The 26,966-nt window shown below is 45.8% G+C and overlaps 1 protein-coding gene across 2 annotated transcripts in view; it reads right to left on the reverse strand.

The window, feature by feature from the left end:
- The window catches only part of ARHGAP39 (Rho GTPase activating protein 39), a 417,477-nt gene that overhangs the window by 155,479 nt on the left and 235,032 nt on the right, over positions 1-26,966 (reverse strand). For both annotated transcript variants that reach the window (XM_048841846.2, XM_048841845.2), the window contains exon 4: positions 24,781-26,188. In XM_048841846.2, the coding sequence (XP_048697803.1) occupies positions 24,781-26,188 (1,408 nt within the window). The remainder of the gene's footprint in view (positions 1-24,780; positions 26,189-26,966) is intronic.

The following is a 26,966-nucleotide window of genomic DNA, read 5'->3' on the forward strand; positions in this document are numbered from 1 at the left end:
CAGTGCTAGCTAAATAAGATTTACAGATGAAGACATAGGCACAGGTTTTGCTTTTTAAACTCTTCAGTCGACTATTATTAAATATGTATATTCTAGTAGCATCCATAACCCTCCCTGGGTTCAGAGCCCCATCGTGCTGAGGGCTGTATGACACAGAAAAGAAACGATCCCGGACCTGCAAATCTAGCTGTCAAATTGAAGCTCCAGTTCAGAGCTGTCCATAAGTCCTAGGCTACTGCTGCTTTCTCATCCACAATGTGACTTCTCTGCGCAGGGCATTTGGTGGCAAAGCCTCGCTGCACAAGCGGCAGGAAGGTCTCCGAACAAGACAGGAAACTCCAACGTGCTTCTACAGGAGCCCTGTTTTACTGCTGCTGAGGAGGGCAACATGCCTACAAGCCTTGTGTGACTGAGAGCCACATGAATAGACTCACAAAGCCTGGGAGCCTTTCCGTGGGCAGGATGGACCTCTGCAAAGCTGCGCAAAGAGCATCCATGAACGACCCTCATCTCCTGGGGCAGACAGGACCGTCCTAACAGTTACAAACAGTAGCTGCTGAGTCTCTCCTCCCCCTAACCAAAGTTACCCCAGGGATGAAGCTGGCCCTGTATTTCAAAAGCCAGATTCCCAGCTGAATGACCTTTAAGTACATGGACTCTGCAAACACTGAAAGGCTTTAAGGCACTGTGCAGCGAAGCTTATTTCTTTTTGTCAGAATCTTTGCCAGTTTGGAAATATGCCCTGGGATTGATACAGAGGCTTCGGACTATTTGTTGCTTCTGATTTGGAAGAATCCACTGTCCTTCCTTTGTCACTTCACAACTGTGTTTTCCACTGGGGCCCACTCAGGTGTGACATCAAGAACAGCTATATCGCTTTGCTATTACTGGGGCCTCCGCCCAGTGCAATATCTCATCACTGCTGAGGCCTCGCTCTTCTGTGCTCTGCAGGAGGAGAACAGGGCAAAGACGAGCCAAAGTGAGATGGAAAGGGGCAGAGGCAACGGGGAAACCAACAGCAGCAGGAAGAAAATGAGAGCAGGTGGGTGCAGAGGAAGTAGTGAGTAAACCATCCAGAGAGCTACATGTAAGGGCTTTGATCCCTCCTGCTGCACTGAGCACGTACGGAGGATTTGAATTGCTGTCTGATCCGTTGTTTTAATAAAACGACATTTCTTTTACTCCCAGGAGTGAACTATCCCCAAAACATTTGGCACTTGTAGGGAGGGTCAACAGGTCCAAGGGATAATGTGAACCAGAGATTTTAGAGAGTGGAAACATGCTGGGCCCCATCTCCCTGTCTGTGCAGGATTGCCCCACTGCTCATTACTAGTGGTTTGTCCACACGAGATTCAACTGCCCCATGTGACAAGGTTTCCCCCACTTCCCTTGGGAGACTGTCTCCGTGCACTCCCATCATCAGCAAGTCCTTCTTACTGCGCACTCTCAGGGCAGGAGGATAATCTGTGGGCCTAGGCATCAGGAGATCAGCAGTTCTCTTCCTCACACTGACAAAGACTCACCTTTTGACTTTATGAGAATGACTTTGCCTCTAGGCTTTTGTCTCCCCATCTGCTAAACAGGGCAAACATTAATAGATTCATAGATATTTAGGTCAGAAGGGACCATTATGATCACCTAGTCTGACCTCCTGCACAATGCAGGCCACAGAATTTCACCCACCACTCCTACAAAAAAACCTCACACCTATATCTGTGCTATTGAAGTCCTCAAATCGTAGTTTAAAGACTTCAAGGAGCAGAGAATCCTCCAGCAAGTGACCCGTGCCCCATGCTACAGAGGAAGGCAAAAAACCTCCAGGGCCTCTTCCAATCTGCCCTGGAGGAAAATTCCTTCCCAACCCCAAATATGGCGATCAGCTAAACCCTGAGCATATGGGCAAGATTCATCAGCCAGATACTACAGAAAATTCTTTCCTGGGTAACTCGGATCTCACCCCATCTGATAGCCCATCACAGGCCATTGGGCCTATTTACCATGGATATTTAATTACCAAAACCATGTTATCCCACCATACCATCTCCTCCATGAACTTACCGAGTTTAATCTTAAAGCCAGATAGATCTTTTGCCCCCACTGCTTCCCTTGGAAGGCTATTCCAAAACTTCACTCCTCTGATGGTTAAAAACCTTCGTCTAATTTCTAGTCTAAATTTCCTAGTGGCCAGTTTATATTCATTTGTTCTTGTGTCCACATTGGTACTGAGCTTAAATAATTCCTCTCCCTCTCCGGTATTTATCCCTCTGATATATTTATAGAGAGCAATCATATCTCCCCTCAACCTTCTTTTAGTTAGGCTAAACAAGCCAAGCTCCCTGAGTCTCCTTTCATAAGACAAGTTTTCCATTCCTCGGATCATCCTAGTAGCCCTTCTCTATACCTGTTCCTGTTTGAATTCATCCTTCTTAAACATGGGAGATCAGAACTGCACACAGTATTCCAGGTGAGGTCTCACCAGTGCCTTGTATAACGGTACTAAAACCTTCTTATCCCTACTGGAAACACCTCTCCTGATGCATCCCAAGACCACATTAGCTTTTTTCACAGCCATATCACATTGGCGGCTCATAGTCATCCTATGATCAACCAATACTCCAAGGTCCTTTTCCTCTTCCATTACTTCTAATTGATGCGTCCCTAGCTTATAACTAAAATTCTTGTTATTAATCCCTAAATGCATGACCTTACACTTTTCACTATTAAATTTCATCCTATTACTATTACTCCAGTTTACAAGGTCATCCAGATCCTCCTGTAGGGTATCCCTGTCCTTCTCTAAATTGGCAATACCTCCCAGCTTTGTATCATCCGCAAACTTTATTAGCACACTCCCACATTTTGTGCCAAGGTCAGTAATAAAAAGATTAAATAAGATTGGTCCCAAAACCGACCCTTGAAGAACTCCACTGGTAACCTCCCTCCAGCCTGACAGTTCACCTTTCAGTAGGACCCGTTGTAGTCTCCCCTTTAACCAATTCCTTATCCGCCTTTCAATTTTCCTATTGATCCCCATCTGATCCAATTTAACTAATAATTCCCCATGTGGCATGGTATCAAATGCCTTACTAAAATCTAGGTAAATTAGATCCACTGCCTTTCCTTTGTCTAAAAAATCTGTTACTTTCTCAAAGAAAGAAAAGGAGTACTTGTGGCACCTTAGAGACTAACCAATTGGTTAGTCTCTAAGGTGCCACAAGTACTCCTTTTCTTTTTGCGAATACAGACTAACACGGCTGTTACTCTGAAATTTCTCAAAGAAGGAGATCAGGTTGGTTTGGCACGATCTACCTTTTGTAAAACCATGTTGTATTTTGTCCCATTTACCATTGACCGCAATGTCCTTAACTACCTTCTCCTTCAAAATTTTTTCCAAGACCTTGCATACTACAGATGTCAAAATAACAGGCCTATAATTACCCAGATCACTTTTTTTCCCTTTCTTAAAAATAGGAACTATGTTAGCAATTCTCCAATCATACGGTACAACCCCTGAGTTTACAGATTCATTAAAAATTCTTGCTAATGGGCTTGCAATTTCTTGTGCCAATTCCTTTAATATTCTTGGATGAAGATTATCTGGGCCCCCCGATTTAGTCCCATTAAGCTGTTTGAGTTTCGCTTCTACCTCAAATATGGTAATGTCTACCTCCATATCCTCATTCCCATTTGTCATGCTACCATTATCCCTAAGATCCTCTTTAATCTTATTAAAGACTGAGGCAAAGTATTTGTTTAGATATTGGGCCATGCCTAGATTATCCTTGACCTCCACTCCATCCTCAGTGTTTAGAGGTCCCACTTCTTCTTTCTTTGTTTTCTTCTTATTTGTATGGCTACAGAACCTTTTACTATTGCTTTTAATTCTCTTTGCAAGGTCCAACTCTACTTGATTTTTAGCCTGTCTCACTTTATCCCTACATGTTCTGACCTCAATAAGGTAGCTTTCCTTGCTGATCCCTCCCTTCTTCCACTCCCTATATGCTTTCTGCTTTTTCTTAATCATCTGAGATGCTTGCTCAGCCAGCTTGGTCTACAACTCCTGCCTATGAAATTTTTCCCCTTTCTTGGGATGCAGGCTTCCGATAGCTTCTGCAGCTTTGATTTAAAATAATCCCAGGCCTCCTCTACCTTTAGATCTATAAATTCTTCAGTCCAATCCAATTCCCTAACTAATTTCCTTAATTTTTGAAAGTCAGCCCTTTTGAAATCAAAAACCCTAGCTGCAGATTTATTTTTATTAATCCTTCTGTTCAGTTTGAACTGACTTAGCTCATGATCACTTGAGCCAAGATTATCCCCTACAACCCTTTCTTCTATGAGGTCCTCACTACTCACCAAAACCAAATCTAAAATGGCATCCCCTCTAGTCGGTTCAGCAACTACTTGATGAAGGAATCCATCAGCTATCGCATCTAGGAAAATCTGAGCCCTATTATTATTACTAGCACTCGTCCTCCAGTCTATATCTGGGAAGTTAAAGTCTCCCATGATCACATAGTTTCCATTAGTATTTACTTTATTAAAAACATTAAAAAGGGCTCTATCCATATCCAAATTAGATCCCGGCAGTCTATAGCACACCCCAAGCACTATCCTAGGGGAGGCTCTAATAGTTTTCTTCCCCAATTTAATTTTTCCCAGACAGACTCAGTCATATCCATTTCATCGCTTCTTATTTCTTTACATTCTATCTCATCATTGATATACAAAGCTACTCCACCACCTTTACCTTTATTTCAGTCTTTCCTAAACAGCACATACCCTTCAATACCTGTAGTCCAGTCATGACTACTATTCCACCCTGTTTCTGTCATCCCTATAATATCTGGTTTCACCTCCTGCACCAGTAGCTCTAGTTCCTCCATTTTGTTACCTAGGCTCCCCGCATTGGTGTACAAACATCTTAATTTTTGCTGTTTGGCCTCACTCACATTCTGTACCCTATTAGGCACGGTCATTCTACAGCCAGTATGACCTATTAGACTTGTATCTACACTGCCCTTCCTCCTACCCATGGCTGTATCCACTCTTACTTCATTTTCTTTCCTCTCAATGCTAAATTCTGGCGTGGAGATTACCTGGACATCTCCCAACCATCTCCCCCTAATTCCTAGTTTAAAGCTCTCTTAATCAGTTGTGCCAGCCTCCATCCTAGAAGCCTATTTCCTTCCCTACTCAGATGAAGTCCATCCCGAGAGAATTGTCCTCTATCCATGAATGCCTCCCAGTGGCCATACATCCCAAAGCCCTCCTTATAGCACCACTGCCTAAGCCATCTGTTGATCGTCATAATCTTGTCACACCTTTGTTGCCCTTCTTAGGAACAGGCAGAATCCCACTAAAGATCACCTGAGCCTCAATTTCCTTAAGCATCTTCCCCAGCCTAGCATAGTCTCCCTTAATACTTTCCAGCGAGAATCTAGCTGTATAATTTGTTCCCACATGAAGGATAATTAGGGGATTCTTTCCTGCTCCCTTTAGAATCCTTTTCAACCTCAGCTCTACATCCCGTATCTTAGCACCTGGAAGACAGCACACCCTCCTATTCTCTGGATCAGCTCTGGTTACAGGCCTATCTATTCTTCTCAGTAAAGAGTCCCCAATCACATAGACATTCCCCTGTTGCTCTGGCTGTTGCAAGACTTCATCATAGCAATGTAGGGCTGGAAGGGAACTCAAGAGACCAGCTAGTTCATCCCCTCATGCTGGGGCAAGGCCAAGTCCATCTCACCTCCCCACCCCCGCACCCTCCCGCTAGATGTTCTTAACTTCTTAACCTGTTCTTAAAAACCTCCAGTGATGGGAATTTCACAACCGAACAAGATAACCTGTTCCAGTGCTTAACTTTCCTTAGCGTTGAAAAGATTTTCCTAATATCTAATCTAAATCTCCCTTGCTGCAAATTAAGATGATTCCTTCGTGTCCTACCCTCAATGAACATGCAGAAAATTGATCCCCGTCCACTTTGTAACAGACTTATTAGGTCCCTCCTCCATCTCCTATGCTCTCTACTAAGCACACCCAATTCCTTCAACTTTTCCTCACAGCTCACAGTTTCTCAACTTTTTATCAGTTTTGTTGCTTGCCTGTGGACTCTCGCCATCGTGCCCAAAACTGGACATAGTACTCAACCAACGGAGGCCTCTTCGACGCCTCTAAAGTGCTTTGATGAGTGGCACTGGAGATGGGAAGAATATTAGTATTAAGTACTCCTTCTTTTAATTTCATCCCATGATCATTATTGTCCCAAGGTATTTAGGTAACATGGTATGAGAATTAGGGGCCATCACCAAGCCAACTGCCAGCAGACTCAGGGACACCCACTCCCTGGCACAGCTGCATTTCTGCTGTGGGTGGTACTCCTGTATCATCACTTTCTCTAGCAACAAGCAGCACAGTCAGGGCTTCCAAAGACACTTCCCATTCTCAACAAGTCTGGTCAGTTGCTCTTCAAAAATTGTCTGAGCTGAAATTTCACCTGCTAAGCCTCATGCATATCATATGAAAATGAAAGGTTATAATCATGCCACTGAATCTGATTTGCCCAACCAAGAGCAACGATACCACAGCCAGCGGCCTGAGTTTGCAGACAACCAAACAGACCGAGGTGTTGCCCACAGAGGCTGCAGGTCCCAGCATGCAATGCCGCTTCTTCATCAGAATGCAAGCTTACTCTGAGCAAAAGGCTGCATTGCATGCTGGGATCTGCAGTCCCCAGAGGCTGCACAGCTGTATTTCAGATGAAGGATGAAACCAAGTTGATTTACTGTAGAACTTGATGGATCACATTTGATCCTGGTGCTACACTGGTCCCACTTGCACCCAATGAACAGAAGTGTCATAGAATCATAGAATATCAGGGTTGGAAGGGACCTCAGGAGGTCCAACCCCCTGCTCACAGCTATCTGATTGGGTAACCCTTTGTTATGGACAATTTCTGCAACCCTCACAGAAAGTGCAAGCACAAAGGCTTTGTACAGGGGATAGAAGAGGGAGTGGGGGGAAGGATTATTTCCTGCCAGCCTGGAGGTTTGGTGCACAGCAGCTGAACAGCCTCTTCTCAGCCCCTGGGGGATAGGCTATACCAGCAGCTGGAACCCCTGTTTGCTCTCTTCACAAGGGTTTGGGCCAGGGAATCCATGTAGTGGCTGACCCCATAATTACTTTTCCAGCCTGCCCCCATCATGTCTTAAAATCCCCTCCACTGTGCTGCACACAGAGGTACCAAGGAGCTGAGCTCTGCAGCATGCAAGGAGGGTATGAATCCCAGCACCTGGCCTGGCACTCGCACAGGAGAACCACAGCAATTCAGCTGCATTAAGGATCATTTGGATCCAAAGAGAGTCAGGGGATGGGGTGGGGTGGGGGCATGCAGATCTGTTGAGAAACAGTCAAATGAAAAAAAGTCCCATTCAATTACATCATGTAATGGGAGACAGCTAAAAAGTGACAAGTTTTTAAAGTGCTTATATACCAGTGCTAGAAGTCTAAATAATAAGATGGGTGAACTCGAGAATCTCGTATTAAGTGAGGATATTGATATAACAGGCATCACAGAAACTTGGTGGAATGAGGATAATCAAGGTGACACAGTAATACCAGGGTACAAAATACATCGGAAGGACAGAACAGGTTGTGCTGGTGGGGGAATGGCACTATATGTGAAAGACAGCGTAGAGTCAAATCAAGTAAAAATCTTAAATGAACCAAACTGTAGCACAGAATCTCTATGGATAGTAATTCCATGCTCGAAATAATAAGAATATAGCAGTAGGGATATATTACTGACCACCTGACCAGGATGGTGATAGTGACTGTAAAATGCTCAGGGAGATTAGAGAGGCTATAAAAACAAAAAACTCAATAATAATGGGGGATTTCAACTATCCCCATATTGACTGGGTACATGTCACCTCAGGACAGGATTCAGAGATAAAGTTTCTTGACACCTTAAATGACTGCTTCTTGGAGCAGCTAGCCCTGGAACCCACAAGAGGAGAGGCAATTCTTGATTTAGTCATAAGTGCAGCACAGGATCAGGTCCAAGAGGTGAATCTAGCTGGACTCCTTGGTAATAGTGACCATAATATAATTACATTTAACATCCCTGTGGCATGGAAAACACCACAGCAGCCCAACACTGTCGCATTTAATTTCAGAAAGGGAGACTACACAAAAATGAGGAGGTTAGTTAAACAGACATTAAAAGGTACAGTACCCAAAGTAAAGACACCATAATAGAGGCTCAACTTAACTGTATACCCCAAATTAAAAAAACATAATAGGAGAACCAAAAAAGAGCCACCGTGGCTAAGCAACGAAGGAAAAGAAGCAGTGAGCGGCAAAAAGGCATCCTTTAAAAAGTGGAAGTTAAATCCAAGTGAGGAAAATAGAAAGGAGCATAAACTCTGGCAAATGAAGTGTAAAAATACAATCAGGAAGGCCAAAAAAGAATTTGAAGCACAGCTAGCCAAAGACTCAAAAAGTAATAGCAAAAAGTACATGAGAAGCAGGAAGTCTGCTCAACAACCAGTGCAGCCACTGGACGATCGAGATACTAAAGGAGCACTCAAGGACAATAAGGCCGTTGCGGAGAAACTAAATGAATTCTTTGCATCGGTCTTCACGGTGGAGGATGTGAGGGAGATTCCCAAACCTGAGCCATTGTTTTTCGGTGACAAATCTGAGGAACTGTCCCAGACTGAGGTGTCATTAGAGGAGGTTTTGGAACAAATTGATAAACTAAACAGTTTAAGTCACCAGGACCAGATGGCATTCACCCAAGAATTCTGAAGAAACGCAAATGTGAAATTGCAGAACTACTAACTGTAGTCCATAACCTATCATTTAAATCTGCTTGTATACAAACGACTGAAGGAAAGCTGATGTGATGTCAATGTTTAAAAAGGGCTCGAGGGGTGACTCCAGCAATTATAGGCTGGTAAGCCTGATTCTATAGTAAAGAACAAAATTGTCAGACACACAGATAACATAATTTGCTGGGGAATAGTCAATATGTTTTTTGTAAAGGGAAATCATGCCTCACCAATCTACTAGAATTCTTTGAGGGGGTCAACAAGCATGTGGACAAGGGGAATATAGTGTATTTAGATTTCCAGAAAGCCTTTGACAAGGTCCCTCACCAAAGGCTCTTAAGAAAAATAAATTAGTCATGGGTAAGAGAGAAGTTTCTCTCATGGATTGGTAACTGGTTAAAAGATAGGAAACAAAGGTAGGAATAAATGGTCAATTTTCAGAATGGAGAGAGGTAAATAGTGGTGTCCCCCAGAGGTCTGTACTGGGCCCAGTCCTAGTCAACATATTAATAAATTATCTGGAAAAAGGGGTAAACGGTGAGGTGGCAAAATTTGCAGATGATATAAAACTACTCAAGATAGTTAAGTCCCAGGCAGACTGCAAAGAGCTACAAAAGGATCTCTCAAAATTGGGTGACTGGGCAACAAAATGGCAGATGAAATTCAGTGTTGAAAAATGCAGAGTAATGCACATTGGAAAATATAATCCCAACTATACATATGAAATGATGGGGTCTACATTAGCTGTTACCATTCAAGAACGAGATCTTGGAGTCACTGTGGATAGTTCTCTGAAAACATCCACTCACTGTGCAGCAGCAGTCAAAAAAGTGAACAGAATGTTGGGAATCCTTAAGAAAGGGATAGATAGTAAAATAGAAAATATCTTATTTCCTCTATATAAATCCATGGTACACCCACATCTTGAATACTGCGTGCAAATGTGGTCGCCCCATCTCAAAAGAAATATATTGGAAATGGAAGAGGTTCAGAAAAGGGCAACAAAAATGATTAGGGGTATGGAACAGCTTATTAATCCCTCCTCATCCCTAATGAGGAGGGATTAATAAGACTGGGACTTCTCAGCTTGGAAAAGAGAGTACTAAGGGCGGATATGATAGAGGTCTATAAAATCATGACTGGTGTGGAGAGAGAAAATAAGGAAGTGTTATTTAGTCCTTCTCATAACAAAAGAACTAGGGGCCACCAAATGAAATTAATAGGCAGCAGGTTTAAAACAAACAAAAGTCAGTATTTTTTCACACAACGCACAGTCAACCTATGGAACTCCTTGCCAGAGGATGTTGTGAAGGCCAGGACTATAACAGGGTTCAGAAAGAACTAGATAAATTCATGGAGCATAGGTCCATCAATGGCTATTAACCAGATGGGCGGGGATAGTGTCCCTAGCCTCTGTTTGCCAGAAGCTGGGAATGGGCGACAGGGGATGAATCACTTGATGATTACCTGTTCTGTTCATTCCCTCTGGGGCACCTGGCGTTGACCACTCGTGAGAAGATAGGATACTGGGCTAGATGGACCTTTGGTCTGACCCAGTATGGCCGTTCTTATGTTTTTATAGTGCTTGGCCTATTGCACAAGCTGGACACTTCTCCTGAAAATTCTGCATGTAAGTCCTGAACCTCGCTGAGCTGTTCCCCCACATTATAAGTGTTTTGGAGTCAAAAGGGAGGAACCAAGAGAGGTGAGAAGGCAAAAGGAAGGATGGAGGGCAACCAGCTCAGCATAGCAGCCAAGTGCTCTGCTTCTAGCTACACGTGGGAATACCCCAATTCTCAGAGCATGGGTCTGTTAGTGTTAAACACACCCATGCCCTAGGGATGTTCTGAAACAGGAGCCTCTCGGCAAGGAGTTTGCAACCAGAATAATGCCATGTGAATCCCACTTCTGGTCTGTGTGTGTTCCACGTGGGTGAACTACACATATGTGCACCAGAAACAGCATCCATATGGACAAACACTTAAACAGCCATGGTTACTGTTAGGTAAGCAGCCATTCTTTATGTAAGCAGAGTCAGGAATGCAGAGTTGAAAATGGTCACTTTGGCTGATGCGGGATCCCCAGTTTCTTTGTTATTGGGGCAGGAAGAATAAAGTGTTGTCACCCTGATTATGTGACTCAAGGACAGTGGAACTGTTTTATGACAGAGGGACTTGCCATCAACTAAGTAGCACTTGCTAGACAAAGGACATGGATTCCAAAACCCAGTGAATTGAGAGAGGCTGGGGACAGGTATTTGTACCTGGTGGTGTGGGCCCCTTTTGAGGGCCTGAAACACCAACTGCATCTCCTCTCTCTCCACTGTGGAACATCAGAGCTAATTTTTATTCCATTAGGAGTTACAGGCTGCTGAGCTGAATTCACTTTGGGCCAATGGTGCACCAGCACTGAGGTTCCCCTACTACAAGCTGAAATCACTTAAGAGCTGAAATCACTGAGTGCTGTGTTAGCTAGTGGGGGGGCCTGAAGATATATTGCTGAGCGGCTGGCGGAGCAGAGCAGTTTGTGGGACAGCTGAGCAGCTTGCGGGATGGCTGGTGGAGTGGCTGGCAGAGCGGAGAAGTTCGCAGGGCAACTGGAGCGGCTCACGGGACGGCTGGTGGAGTGCAGCAGTTCGCGGGGCAACTGGAGCGGCTCACAGGACGGCTGGTGGAGTGGCTTGCAGTGAAGGCTGCAGCAGAACCCCATGGAGAGGTGGGGCAGTCAGCCTCGGACCATGTAAGGTGCCCCTTAACACCCCCCCATTTCCACCCAGGCTGGGAGGTAAAACTGTGCAGATAAACTTTTGCACTCTCGGGCTGCACTGACCAGAGACAGAGATTTTTGGGTTGCTGGACTCAAGAGACTTTTGGATTGTTGGACTTCTGGGACTCTGGATGATTTTTGGGTTGCTGGACTCAAGAACCAAAGGGAAAGGACATGGCCCAATTTGCTGGGGTGGGTCTTTGTTCATGGTTTGGTTTATGAACCCTAGTTGTGGTGTTTTCCCAATTTAATGCTGATGTCGTTTACCTCATGTTAAAGATTTTCTGCTACACCGAGACTCTGTTCTTGCGAGAGGGGAAGTATTGCCTCTTTGAGGCGCCCGGGGTGTGTGTAAGATTTTCCCAGGTCACTGGGTGGGGGCTTGAGCCGGTATTGCATTGCGTTGTTGAGAGGGAACCCCTATGTATTGAACCCGGCCCTTGCTGCTATCAACTCAGCCTGGCAGAAGGGTTACGTTTATACTACCTGGCTGTGCTTCCTGCATGCTGGAAGGCTGCTGGCCTCTGTGGGCCTCAGGTGAGGCATCTAATACAAGGGTGTTCTTTGTTCACTATCTCTGAAGAGGGAGATGGGAGTGTATCCAAAAATATTTAAGTGTTCCCCAATTAGTGCACTACGAGTAATGGATAACAGATGATGTTACTGCTGCCGGAAAGAACAGCAGCATGCTGTCATTGGCTTAATGGAAGCCAGATCCTGGCCGGATTTACATCCTGCGATTGCACGAGGGAGAAAATTAGAGCATAAGCTAACCTAGTAAAATGACACTGTCACCACAAGACGAAGGTGGGTGCAGACTCAGCTGTCATCAGCAAGAGCATAAGAATTGTCACAGGAACAGAGCAAAGGTCCATCCAGTCTGATATGTTGCCTGAGAGGCCAATGCTGAATCCTCGTACGAAGGAAAGTGTAAACATCCTGCTGCCCCCACCCCATAATCCCCCTAATTGTACAATACTGTACCAGGGCTGGGGAGAAGGGAATTCCTCCAGATCCCAGCGTATTCCCTGAAACATCAGGGGATGATGGAGTTCCTACCAGTACAGCCACCATTCTCAAACCATGTCAAGGAAGGTTCCTCACCTGTAACGGAGGATCTTTGAGATGAGCTCTGCACATTCACACTCCTGGGGTGCAGCCTGAAGAGGTACAACTCCAGCGAGCAGATGCTGTACTCACTCACATGCCTCCCTCACCCCTCCCCTCAGAGAATGTCAAAGCGTCCAAGGGAAGAGTATATAACGGATGTGACACTGCAGTCGCCTTCCTTCCTTCACCTGGGAGCCCAAGGCCTTTGGTCAGTAGGACTCCGGGGTCGAGGGGCATGGCGGGCAGAGAGTCCGTCTCGAAGAACTCCAGTGACAGGTAAGGATATAGATTATTAAGGCCTTTTAAGAAACTTTTAACCACATCATAAGTAAAAACTGATTTACTCTCCACAGGTACATAGTATTCTGATATGGTGGAGAGGTGAACCTTCACTGAAGATAGTGAAAGACTTGTTCTCTGAAGATACAATAAATATTCTACTATATAATTAATGGGTGCTGTAGCCTATATATGGATCTATCTCATAAATGGTAACCCACAATATTTTTTTTCCATTTATGACTATAATATTTTTATGTGGACTCTTCCCTTGAATTTATCAGTACATTTTGTACCTCTAACAAACAAAACTTTTCTAACAATCCGAGAGTCTTATTCCCCATGCCATTAAACAGAGAGACTAAAGATCTGGGTGAAAGAACGTCCCGGTTGTTGCGTGAACAAGCCCAGTACTACTGTGGAGATTTGATTAACCCTCTGAACAGGTGAAGTAAATCCGGGTACTATTGTTGTCTAGCCCATGTTGGTACCATTAAAATAAAACAAGACAAAGCCAGGATAATTTTATCACTATCTGAATGAGGGGAAATGGGAAAAATGCAAAAATTAGGCCTTGACCCCAGTGTATTAGAAACTCATCTGATATTGAGTCCCTGTCTTTTCTCACTCTTGAGCGAAGTTTCTGACCCTTCCTGTTCCTGCTGGACACAAAAAGATCTATTCCAGGATTCCCCACAACCTGAAGAGGTGTGTTATTACTCGGTCTTTCAAAAGGCCATTTGTGCATCTGAGAGGTTAACCTGCTCAGGTAATCTACAAGTGTGTTTTGTTGCCCCGGTACATGAATTGCTATTGGGTGATCATTTGTTCTGTACACCAATCTCAAAGATGCCTTGCCTCTACGCACAATCGCGTAGAACGAGCCCCGCCTTGTTTGTTTAAATAAGAGGTCATTGCAATCATCTTGTCCAGGGGTTCTCAAACTGGGGGTCAGGACCCCAAGGGGGTCATGAGGTTATTACATGGGGGGATCGCGAGCTGTCAGCCTCCACCCCAAACCCCACTTTGCCTCCAGCTTTTATAATAGTGTTAAATATATTAAAAAGTGTTTTTAATTTATAAGGGTGGGGGGGTCACACTCAGTGGCTTGCTATGTGAAAGGGGTCACCAGTACACAAGTTTGAGAACCACTGATCTAGTCTGACCTGCTGTATCACAGAGACCATACACTTCTGACATGTGTGCCGGATGCTGGAAACACTACCAAACTTGACACACACCTTTTAAAACCGGGATTTTTTTATTCTTCAGTTCCGCCATTTGCGAACCAACGATTTACAGCTAACTGAACCAAATACTAAACTATTAACTATCTAATAAGCTAACAATCTAACTATAAAACGATTAATCAACTAATAAGCTACAGATCAGGGAGCATCGCAGAACAGTTCCTCATCCGTTCAGCTGGTTGCAGTTGCCACGCCCCCTTTTATAACCTTGCCCTGGAATGTTCAATGTTCACTGAAGGGAGAGGCGAGGAAGAGGAAGAGGCGAGGAAGGCACGTGAACGCTCTGACTACTGCTAGCTGAACCAGGCTGAACCAACTGGAGTATCCCATTAGTGGGAATATGCAAAGAACATTCAAAGAAGAACTGTGAAATTCACTAAGAGATTTGCCTCAATATTATCCTGCAGCAGTGAGTCCCACAGTTAACTATATGTGGTGCATAAAAAGTATTTCCTTTTATATTTTTAAATTGGCTGCTTTTTAGAGTTCCTCTTTTTTCTTGTGGAATGGGATGGAGAGAACAAAGAGCACCTAATGGAATCTACAACATATTTCATATATTATTCTGTATTTGTAGGTCTCCTCTTTCCAACATATATCATCCCAAATTCCTGATGCTTATACCTTTTCATTGCTTTGCTCCAGACTACTTCTACAGTATATGTGTTTTGTCTTATAACTGGCAGAATGATAACCATGTTTTCTTCTCAGTTCAAATATACATTTAATATTGGTTTGAGGTTTTTATTCCTTTCCAAACTGTTTACACTTTTAACCAATATTTAAAGTCCTCCAGTCCCACCAGCTGATCAAGAGAGAATAAAAAAATTAAGATCTGGAGGAAATTACAAGCAGCCATGAACAGTAACCATGAGACTAAATCATTTCCAAACATGGATAAACCCCTGGAGGCTAATAAACACCCTTGTAGCTTACAGCTGTACATCAGACTTCCATTCCAGCTAGGGGAGTACACAGACACCGGACGAGTTCATAACAAGCTACACACACTATAAATACATGCTCCAGTACATCAGGAGGATCCTCAAGTTGTAAAATGACCACACATGTGACTACTGCATTTGGAAAACACGGCACAAAGCCAAAGATTATAGGGCAATGAAGGATAGCACCAGAAAAGGACTGAGGCTGTATGTGGGCTGATCCTGCGGAACACAGCCTCCGTGATTTGTTGTGATCACTGGTTTTTATGATGACAAGTATCAGCTCATTGTTTCCTTGTGTTTCCTCCCTCTTTGTTTTATCCACCTGTTGTCTACAGTCTTGTACTTTGACTGAAAGCTCTTTGGGGCTTGGGATGTATTTTGTATCGTGTCTGGCATAACGGGTCCCTGGCCTCCAGGGGCTACTGCAATATAAACAAACAGATGATGCCCTACAGCAGCAATGTGAGCTTTCAGGACTCTCAATTCTGAGATGGATATAGCCCTTTTTTAGCAGTCACCCTTTCCAGGGCAGGGTCCATCCTGTCACCCAGGCAGTTCTACAGTGTCTTGTATCCAACAATCTCAAATATACACAGGGAGAATGACTAGGATTTAAGGAGGATGGGTAAGGCTGGTCTTTTGATGGTGTGCAGATGGCCTTCAAGGCTGAGGTCAGATACAGTGTGATTGCTTTATATCTGACCTCTGAGTCCTCACCCTAAAGGGAAATCTGCACAACACCTTCAAAAGACAAGCCTGGGAGTTTACATTAATAACTTTGCTAGATACTAAAAATCACGGACTGAATAGAGACACTGGATTTATAGCTTATTTACAACAATCTATAACCCACCTAAACCCTGCCCTCAGCTTTTGTTTTCTTCCTTTTCCCTTATGACTCGAGGCGTGTTAACAGGACACTTCATCTTGAATGGTTCCTTGAAATATGTATTAACGACTTATGCTAAATAATCTGTCCCACCTTGTATTTAGCTGTGATCAACCTGAAGAAGTCAAGCTTGAAAACTTGTCTCTCTCACCAACAGAAGTCAGTCCAATAAATGATATTACCTCACCCACCTTGTCTCTCTCATAAACTCTGTCAACTGGTTCCCCTTTATCCACTAGTCCTTCTCTCACACCCCACACCCCCAAATCTGGCTAACTTTGGCTCTGGCTGAGAAGAGAATTTAGCCTTTTAGATCTGACCAATGGTGGTGGAAACCTCCCCAGGGGGGGTTACTGTCTAACTCCTAGTAAATTTACCATTTTCTGGCTCATAATCTTTCAGTACTCATAAGCACAGATCTGCTATCAATGCATCACTTTTATGTGCATATATATATTTGTGTCAGAGGGACGGCTGCTTGAAAACCTGCCAGGGCTAATTCATGACTGAAGCCTGGCTCCTAACATTCCCTGCAGCTCAGTGGCTATTGGCTGCCTCTAGGTTACTCCCCCAGTACAGACTGATGGAGGATCCTTGGCAATTCCAGCTTCTTGAAATAAAACTGCGTGGGTTAAGGGCTCCGGGGCCTGGGATGGGAGAGGCAGAGCTACAGTTAGATTAGTGAGATTATTACAGACCTATAACAGCCCTGAGCTGTCAAACCCACAAGGAAACGCTCTCTGCCATTTCACCAGCTATCGCACGCCAGATGCCCCGCTACGGTAGCATTGTCAAGAGGAAGCTAAGCACTGTAAGGAGGCAGCTATTTATGTGCGGAATAACAAGGGCACCGTACAATCTAATTACCACATTGGCAAAGGCACCATATGGAGCTGAGGGACAGGTTGTCAGCGATGCTGGAGCTGGAGGATTTTGAGGCAGTTTTGGTAGCATATACCCCTCTCCTCCTCTCCATGCCTGCTGGGACCAATGTGCCTCCTGCCCCCATCTTTGCACGAGTTTCTGAATGTGATGATGAAAATGTGATTACATATGCTCCACACCAGCAGGCTCAATTCCCCCACTGGGACCCAGAACTAATCAATCTCCTCTTCTTTTATGTATTGATATTTCTGTCCCCCTAATATATACTGTACAAAAAGAATGGGGTTTTTAAACAAGCAGCAAGTTTATCCTTATTGCTTAACTAAATCAAGTGGACAGCAAGTTGCTCAATACACCAGCAATGTCCTTATCACTTAGCCACTTTCATCTCTCCACAAGCACAGAAAACATCTCATTGCTTGGGCCTCTGCATTCTAGGTTAGCTTTATCCACGCCGCAGAGCTTACAGCGAACACGGGTCGAGGCTGCCTTGCCGGTTAAGCATAGGAAGTTCCAGATACGCCAGTTCTGAAAATAATGCAAGCATAAACTTTTTGGACTGGAGGCCTCTCTCCACCTCAGCCAACAGAGGAGAATTGGGGGCTGCTTGGGTTTTCCATTTAGGGTCTTGACAATGGAGCTCAAAGAAACACATATGATCCCCAAGAAGTCCACAAGTCTGACCAGAATTCTTTGTATTCTGCCTGGCCCCGGTACAATAAGCAGAGTGCTGATCACACAGGAGTTTCCAGACACAGGTAAAGTAGCACGGGAACACTGGAGAAATGGTTTAGAGCCACCAGGCCCCTCCTCTACCCCTCCTAGCAGTCTGGCAGGGGTTGGGATGGGAGGGAAAGGGGAAGAAGATTCTAGAACACCATGGGCCACAAAATAACCACAGACACATCCAGTCCTTGCAGTGTTTTCATTGCAACAATAGTATGTGATGATAATGAATTGTGCTGCTGTAATATCATGGCCAAGGCATACCAGTGTCAGGCCATGACTTTTGTGGCTTTCTGTGACTAGACTCACTGACAGCAGCTCTCTGGCTCTCCAAGGTACGCCATACTTCTACAGTGCTGCTCTGTAAGAACAGATGAATGATGTAGGTGAGGTCATTTGGATGTTTACTGTACAAATGTGGTGGTTTAGTTTAAAAGCAAGCTGTAAGGAAAACAAGCAGAAAGAATGGCTCAAGATAAGCCACACTTCACAGTAAACCCTCAAGGGTTGTTAAGAGACAATGCTATTATACCACCAGACTCCTGCCAAGTTACAGAACTGTTTTTTGTTGTTGTTGTTTTTTTGACAAGTAGGGTAAACAGCCCTGGAACAGATAAAAGTCCTACCTGGATAAAAATGACTAATCCCTCCCCAGGGAGGTTGCTGCAGAGGAACTGTTTAGGCAGGAAGGGTAGGCTAGGGTAAGATACATGTATATAGACTGTTTGTTGTTTTCAAATCTTTTTTTCCTAAATAGAAAAGGAGTACTTGTGGCACCTTAGAGACTAACAAATTTATTTGAGGATAAGCTTTCGTGAGCTACAGTTCACTTCATCGGATGCATTCAGTGGAAAATACAGTGGGGAGATTCCTAAATATTTTCCTAAATCATGTGTTCTCACTGTTAAGATTAACCAATTCTTTGGTGCCAGGAGGCAGTGGAGTCACTATATTCATCGCTGGTCACACACTCCTGAAGGGAAGGACTGCAGGTGCTGCACCCAGTGGTACCTGCTGGGTAAACATGGTCAGTACTCAGGGTACTGTAGTCACACACTTGGTCTGCTATGGGAGAGCTGCACCCCAGGAGAGGTGAAGGCATGAGGTCTGACACCCAGGGTGGCTCAGAGACAGGGATCAGAGGTGCATCGAGCCCTGTAATCGGAACAGTACTGACCTAGACTATTCATCTCAGCTCATTCCTTGCTCCCCTATTTCCTAGCAGAATGTAGGGCTACAGCTGGAGAACTGCATCTTAGGGGACAGCTACCTATCCTCTTGTCTTCTGCCTTTGCAAGGCAGCAAGGGATTTGTTGAATTAGTAGCAGAGGCTGCACTATCAGAAATGAAAGTGAGAGCCACACATGGATGATGCAAGGATAATGTCTAGTTAAGGACACATCACATGATAGCATATTTCATGCACGATCCTGGCATTTGGCGAGTAGGGGAGGAAAAGAAATAGGGAGGCAGAAGGGGCAGCTTGCCCTTCTTGCAAGCCCACTGTGATTGGTCCAGTTATAAAGAGAGGAGACAGCTCTGTAAGAAGCACATCCAGACACTTTAAGCTGCAAAAGCTTCTTCCAACTTGTGGTGAACACCAACAGCACCCGAAAAGGGAAATTCAGCACATCACAGGGCAGGTGAGACCCAGAAAGGACCATCCATCACCTTCCATATAGTACATATTAACCTTTTCTCATTGCTGATGGCCCCTCCCAAGGCACTCATTCCATGTGACCACTTAACTGGATGTCTCCAGGGGCCTGGAAATCTGTGCAATCAACTGGGGGGATCCAGATGATTTGAATGATAGACATGCAGGACGCAGGCTGGGGAAAGGCAGGTTATCTTGGCAGTTGGGTACCTGTGGACGAAGACATGCTATGATCTAAATCTCTCTTTGCTAACAGAAATCTGAGAACTGCTGTAAGATCCAGACACTTAAGAGGTCCCACATAAGTTACTAACCAATCAATATGCACTTTCTTTTTCCACCTTATAAGGTTGATGCCTGCCTCTAACACGTTAACAGGCATCTGCATGTGGACAGTGGGGTGACTGCACGGGCCTAGGTAGATCTGTGGCCATGACACTGGGCTGGCACACACCACAGGTGAGCGAGCAGTTTGAAAGTGAGACTTAGGCAGCCACCTGCAAAAACATGGCTGTATGTTCCTTACATAACTCTGGCGAAGATTCACTTTCATTGCTCTGTATTTATTATTGGTTCAGCTGGCTGGAAGTAGAGGCACTTGGATCGATAGATTAGAGAGTTATCTAATTTTACTGTAGAAACACAGTAGCTCCAGGGAATGAAAATTATATTGGCCCTGGTCTTACCCCTCAGTCCCGGACCAGCAGCCACACTATCTAGTTATATGGTCCCCATGAAAACGTATAATGATTGCCAAATTGAAGAACCAGTGACAGTTTTTAAAGGTCAATATCTCAAACCACTAAGACACAAACAAGTATTTCACATACTTGGAGACACAATCCAGGTATCTGAAGGATAAACCCTTTGGAAAATAGAACAAGATGGGAATCACAGATATGACTCTCCTTTAAAGTCCTTTATCTCACATCTTGGAAGAGCTAGAAACACTGACAGGACCAGTATAGCTACTATGAGGACCAGTACAATTTTCTGTTCATTGGTGCTAGACATGCGATCAGAAAAATATTTCACCCCCCATTCTGTAGCCTTCATGGAAATACTGTATTTTATTTTGGAACAATTATCTGAAGATATCCTTATGCTGACAACTGTAACTCTACTGTAGCCGGGACTATTTTTTCTCTTTGGCTAGCCATGGTGTCACCTTGGGCACTAGACCTACTGACACCTATGGGTCCTTGGGCTGGAAGGTGGCCTGCAAAGGAAGAGATGAGTGTGTGCCCTTTTCTGCATCTTCAGGATGCTTAAGGAGGACTGAAAGAGAGTTTGGAAAACCAAAACAAAGTTCCTTTTGAGTAGTGTTTTTATCTTACTAATATATATGCTGGGAATATTAAATCTAGTCCTTCTGATTTTACAGGAGGTCTCCTTGGAGGACTAGAGAGCTAGAGTGGGAGCTTTCTCAGCTCTTAATTGAAGGGGCAGGGTGTTGAATCTTTAAACAAAAATATTTAATTTTAATACAGAGTTTAACTCAGACAAAACCCTAAGAATATTTGAAAGAGCCTGACTATACTTGGTGCCTGTCCCACAAAGGATCCTATCTGAAGCCTTAGGCCCAAAGCCTCAAAGATATTTGAGCTCCTAACTGGGCCTTAGTTCCCTAAAAGCCCCAATGGCTCATGTTTCACTTCGGGGGCATTGAGATCACCCTATTGGTTCTCTAGCCATCTATGAAATCCTCCAGGAAAGACAAGGTAGAGAAGACTTAAGGGCCAGATTTTCAGAAGTGTTCAGCGCCTACCTGCTCCCTCTGAGAACACTGGAGTTGGCTGAAATCCTACCCATCTCATTCAAGGATCTAAATGAAAGCAGAACTCTTTTGAAAACCTAGCTAAGTACAGTATTTAGGGGCCCCTATGGCACCCCATGAGTGCTGAGCTCTTTTAGGAAGCTGGCGCCCAATTTCTAGTCTAAACAAACAAGCAGAAAATAGCAGCTCTTGAACACACCTTTTAGGCCCTTCATCATGGATCAAGAAGCAATAAAAAGAGCAGACGACCACAATTTTTCTTCCTTGTAGAAGTGACCTGCAAAGAGATGCTGTCAGGGGTGGTGGTGGGCTCAAAGACATGACTCATCATTTCTCTTCAGTCTCTTTGCAAGCCTTATGCATTTATTCAAACAGAGTTTTTCTTCTCTCAGAAGAAAAAGCTTTAATGTTCTTCTTTCTTTACAGACAAATCAGTTGCAGGAGCCCAGCACTCTCAGCAACCCTACAACAAACCAGTGTGCAGGCACAAAGGTGACACACAGCAGTCCTGCTTCCAGCTCCAAAGATCAGCATCAGCAAAAGAAAGGGTTTTCAGAACTATGGAAAATGCTCAGGCAGAAATCTTTTTGTTCTAAAAAGAGCCAGAAAATACACACTGGCTACAATTAAGTCCACATTTTCCAGCAGCTTTTTCCCTACAAGATGAGAACTTGGGTTGATTTTCAAATTTTCCCCCAAGGACCAGATAATTCTGGAGGGATTCTTTTAAATGCATCCCCATTATTCTGCCATGAGTGTTTGTATAAGAGCCACACCTAGAGACCCCAGCCTAGGTCTGGGCCTGCTATGGGCTGGGCATTGCACAGACACACAGTGAGAGAATGCCCGTGTCCCAAAGAGCTTACAGTTTACACAGGCAGTGTGGGAAGTACTGTGCCAGTCTTACAGATGGGAACGGAAGGCCAAGGAGGATACATGACTTGCCCAAGGTCACACAGGGAGTCTGTGGCTGAGCTGGGAACTGAACCCAGAGTTCTCAGGTGCTACTCATTCTCTCAAAGCTCTATTTCCTTGGACAGATTTTCACAGGACACAATAACCACTTTAGCAACCCACTCTAGCAGCCTGTTCAGACTGACCCCCACCCACAAAATCCCAGTCAGCCAGGGTAAACTCCCCAAGCTCCACTCCCGCACACATGAACCTTGGAGTCTGTTCAAAAAACACACCACCACATCTCCATATCTCATAACACAATAACAAGGGGACATTCAGTGAAATTCAGAAGGTGGCACATTCAAAACCAACAAAAAGGAAATATTTTTCCACATGCATAATTAGACTGTGGAACTCAACGCCACATGATGTCATTGTGCCCAAAAACTTAGCAAGATTCAAAAAGGGATTGGATATATATATACACATAGCTAGATTATCCAGAGTTATAGCTAATACCAACACAGTTTTTGGAAGGGATATTAAACTTCCTGCTTTGGAATTTAAGCCAATCTCTGACTATTAGGGATTAAAAGAAAGACCTAACATGGGTGGGCAGGCTACCCCACATCTACTTACTGCAGGGTTTCTTGTACCGTCCTCTGAAGCACTTAGTCCTGACCACTGTCACAGACAGGACACTGGACTACATGGACCTCAGGTCTGATCAAGTGTGGCAAATCCTACAAGGGCTTTGCTGGGCCAGGCGGGACAGTGAGTTGAGGAATGTGCCCTGCCACCAGTCCCTCCTTTTTCAAACTAGGGGGCTATTAGCAACCCGAGAGGTCAAAGCTGCCATGATACCTGCTGGGTAGAGAGATGTCTCAGGTAGCCAGGCCCAGTCTGTTTAGAACTGCATACAGTATGTCAAAGACCAATCCCTTTGATTCTCCCTGGGCACCAGTACCCACTGGCCAGCAAAAACCATTCAGCCCCACTGGGATGTGTTGTCAATTTGAGGCTCCATTTAATAATATAAATTTCCAAAAGGTCTGCAGGTGCAAATGCCGCTGAGGTCACAGTCAGAGTCTAATCTGGGGGTGCCAATGGCACGGATCACTGTAGCCAGGTCCTACATGTGAAAAGACAGGTGCAACCTTCTCGCCACGTGCAGCTGGAAGTAGCGCTCTGACCACAGCAGCTCCCTGAACATTCAGGAACCGCCAAGGATCCAACCCAGCCCTCACAGTAACAGATTGGGGGGTGCAACCAGGTGGGGGAGAAGGCAGATATAAATCTTCACTATTTCTAAGGATAATGCTACTTTGCACTTCCTTAGCGCCTGTCATACTAGGTTCTCAAGTGTGTTACAGGGAACAGTGCTGGATGTGTTCTGAATCAGGATTTCCTTTCCTAAATGCTTTATGGTTTCCTTTTACTCTTTATAGAAAGTTTGCCATGAAGATCCTTGTGTCTGGCTCACTAGCACAGTGAAATGGGGTAGTCTGGCTCTGACTGTGATCCAGAGAGTCTCAGGAGTAGTCATTTAGTGCTAGATCCTGCACCCAGTGAGGTCAATGGCGACTTTTCCACTGGTTTCAGTGGGAGCAGAATCAGCCCGTTGGTCAATTAAAAGCCTTAGGCTTTGCCTTCCTAGCGATGGAGATCTCTGTGCAGAGTGGCTTCCCTCCATCCTTAGAGAAGACTAGGGAGAAGTCTTTGGAAATCCCAAGGAAGCTCTTAAGGCCCATGCTGCAGTCTCCTTGCTAGCAGCCCCTAAGAGGCAGACAGCACTCGTTATTCCCATGTAAACAGTCTTCACCATGCATGCAGCTTCTGCCTGAAGAGCCAAGTGCATTCCCCATTCCTGCCTTCCTTGTCGTGATCTGACAGCAAACTGTACTGCTGGCTTCCCTTTACACTCAATACAAAAATAATCCTCATCATACCGGACACAGGTGGGGAGAATCAATGACTGCGAAGTTCACAGGGCCCTTTTCATTGGCACACCGGCCCCCTGCATGGCAGGAGTGCCAGGGCATGCCCATACATCTCAGGCACAGGGTTATACTTAAGAAAGTCAATGTGAGCTGAGTGGAGCAGCTGGAGCCTGACAGCCGCTCACTCCCTTCAGTTAATCCTGCTGCAGAGTGACAGCAGGGCTGAGTATTTTACAGGGAAGGAGAAATGGCTCACAAAACCAGAGGCCTTTATTAGCAGTATATAAAGCAGAGCCGAGCATCTTGTAGAGCCAGTGTCTAGGCCAGTCATTCACATGGCAGCAGCTACTTTTGCATGTGGTCATGTGGGGGTGCCCTGCTGGAGTCCCGAGTGGGCTCTGGCTGTTACATGAACTGTGATCAAACCCTGGGAAAGGATACTCTGAGGAACATCCCTGCATTGACTCCTAAGGATCCACGAGGCTTGACCCCAGTTCAGGAATGAAACCTCTCTGGGCTGACTTTTGCCAGAGTCACGTGTCTTTCACAGGGTGTCCATGCAGCACTGTGCTCTGCCAGGGCTCGTTTGCGCTGACAGGCCTAGCAAAGGCTGTGTTAGATCTGAATCAGGTGCAAACCCTGACGGACACCATGTGGCTATAACACCACGGGAAGTGCTGCACGGTGAGTAAATGAGTGTCAGGTAACACTTACACCTTATAGAGTGTGTGGTACGCCAGGAAGCAGTGTGATGCCCAGACCCCACAGTGATGGGCACCTTAGATCAGACAGCCAAACCCTGCCCTGCTGTACGTATTACCTGAGATGGATGCAGATAGGGCTCTGGAGAAGCCAGGTTGGTCTGCACAGACACACTCTTCTCCAGCAGGATCTGAGGGAACCCCAGCTTCTCAAAGGTATTCCTCTTCCAGTGCTTGCTCTCCTGCTGTGCCAGGGCCTCATCCTCGCTGAAGGCCCGCACCACGGGGCCAGGCATCGGTAAGGGCAAGGCGCCATCACTCTCATAGCCTGAGCCGTCCTTCTGGGAATCCCAGCTGCTCCGCTGCTTCATGTGGTAATGAGCCTGCTGCGCCTCCCATGCCAGCCGGGCCTGGGCCAGGAAGGGCTCTGGGAAGCCCCGCGCTGCCTCGGCCTCAATGGATTTGCTCTCTGTGCGGTTCATCTGGGGCCTGTAAGCGCCGGGCATGGGCCTCTCCTCTGCCATCAGCTGCTCGCTGAGTGCCTCCCGATCCCCCGAGCCATCCGTTGAGGAGGTGTTGGGGTCATGGGACAGGGAGGGCTTCCTGCTTTTCCTTTTCCTGGTGCTAGGTGAGTACCCTGTAGAAGACATGGTGTCCTGCTGGCTGGACCATGACATGGAGTCTTCCCCCTGGGAGGCCTGGCTCACGGGCTGGCTGTGTCGGAAGTCAGCCCCTTCCATGCTGCTGTAGTCCCCAGACTTGATCTCCAGGCGCTGGTCCCTCACCAGGCAGGGGCTGTGCTGCAGCGAGTATGAGCCACCTACGGGGTTGGGGGAGTATTTGTGTCGCAGGCCCGTTTTCAGCTTGGGGCTGGAACCGGACTGCTCCACATAAACCAGCTGCCTTACATATTCCTTGCCTGCAGGGCTGTACTCCAGGCTCATGAACCTCTCAGGGCATTTCTGTTTGGTCAGCACCAGCTGCTGGTAGGGGGAGTTGGGGCCCTGCTTGGGCGACTGCAAGAATGGGTGGGGTTTGCGGATGGGCGATTTCTGCGGGGAGCCCGCCTTGTAGTTCCCGCTGGCTTCATACTGCATGTCCACGGGGGGTTCGTCATAGATGGGGGCCTGGTACTCCATGGGGGGCTCCTCGTACAAGGGGGGCTCATAGGCGTAGCGAGGAGAAGATGGCTGGGACTCACTCGAGTGCTTCCGGTGCTGGGACTGGAGCGGGGAGCAGAATGAATCCCCCCGACCGAGCAGCGGGGAGCAGCTGCCCACGTGGTCAGCCCTTTTCAAGAAGGGAGACTGCTTCCTCTCAGGGAAGAAGACGGAGTTGTCAGTGTCAGGGGCAAATGTCTGCAGATTGGGGGACTGCTGGCCCCCCGACGGCCTCCGTGAGCGGGTCCCCTGCTGGTTGTCAGTGGTGTAGCCATTGCCCTGGTGCATGAGGAAGCTCGGCTCGCGGTCCGTCACCTTGATCAGCATGCGCTCCTTGGTGCCAGTGTTCCATCGCAGGGAGGATGTCCTGTGCGAGGCAGAGAACACACAAGCCACTGTCAGAAAGGGAGGGACAGGGGGAGTGGGGTGTTTTCATGCAAAGAATAAAGAGCATTTGCCTGAGAATTTTTATACTGTGTGTTAGGTTTCCAAAAGATACCCACTTCCACCTCTCAGGGGCACATACACTAGTATAAGCAGGTGGCATCCCCACCCTGCTCCCAACACAGACATACACACTGGAGAACATCCAAATATAGATCCTTCCAAATATAAACCTCAGCCCAAGCTTCCTGAGTTAAGTTGTTCCCAAAGTTTTTCCCTGCAGGACCTCCTGTGTTTCTACCTAGTTCCTTCTACCTTAGAAACTCTTAACCCTTTTAGTCACCCGAGTTGGAGGTGATAGGAGCCATTTGGTCTGGGAACCCCGGTGAGTTAGCAGAAGAGCTCTGAATTTCTGTGCAGTGTTCTAAGCACCTGGCTCTCCATCACAATTATTTAACACATATTCCATTTGCACAGAAACAAAGGTGTTCCCAGAAGGCAGCCAACCTTACCACACTCCCCCAGCAAGAGTGATGGGCCTAGCCCAGCAGTTGAGACATTAAAGTCAGCCTCTGCCAGATCCTTAAGGGAAGCAAGCTCCTGTCTAACACTGTCCATTGAGATCACTTGGCACTGTTCCCCCGACAGTTAAATCTAGGAAGCCTCTCAACTGCTGCTGGGGCACACGCAGAGAAAGACTCATCTCTCTGCTACAGCACACATGGCCCACACTGCTTTGGTGGATTTAACGTAACTAGTTC

Source organism: Caretta caretta, chromosome 2, assembly GCF_965140235.1.
Source record: "Caretta caretta isolate rCarCar2 chromosome 2, rCarCar1.hap1, whole genome shotgun sequence".
Lineage (NCBI taxonomy): Eukaryota > Metazoa > Chordata > Testudines > Cheloniidae > Caretta > Caretta caretta.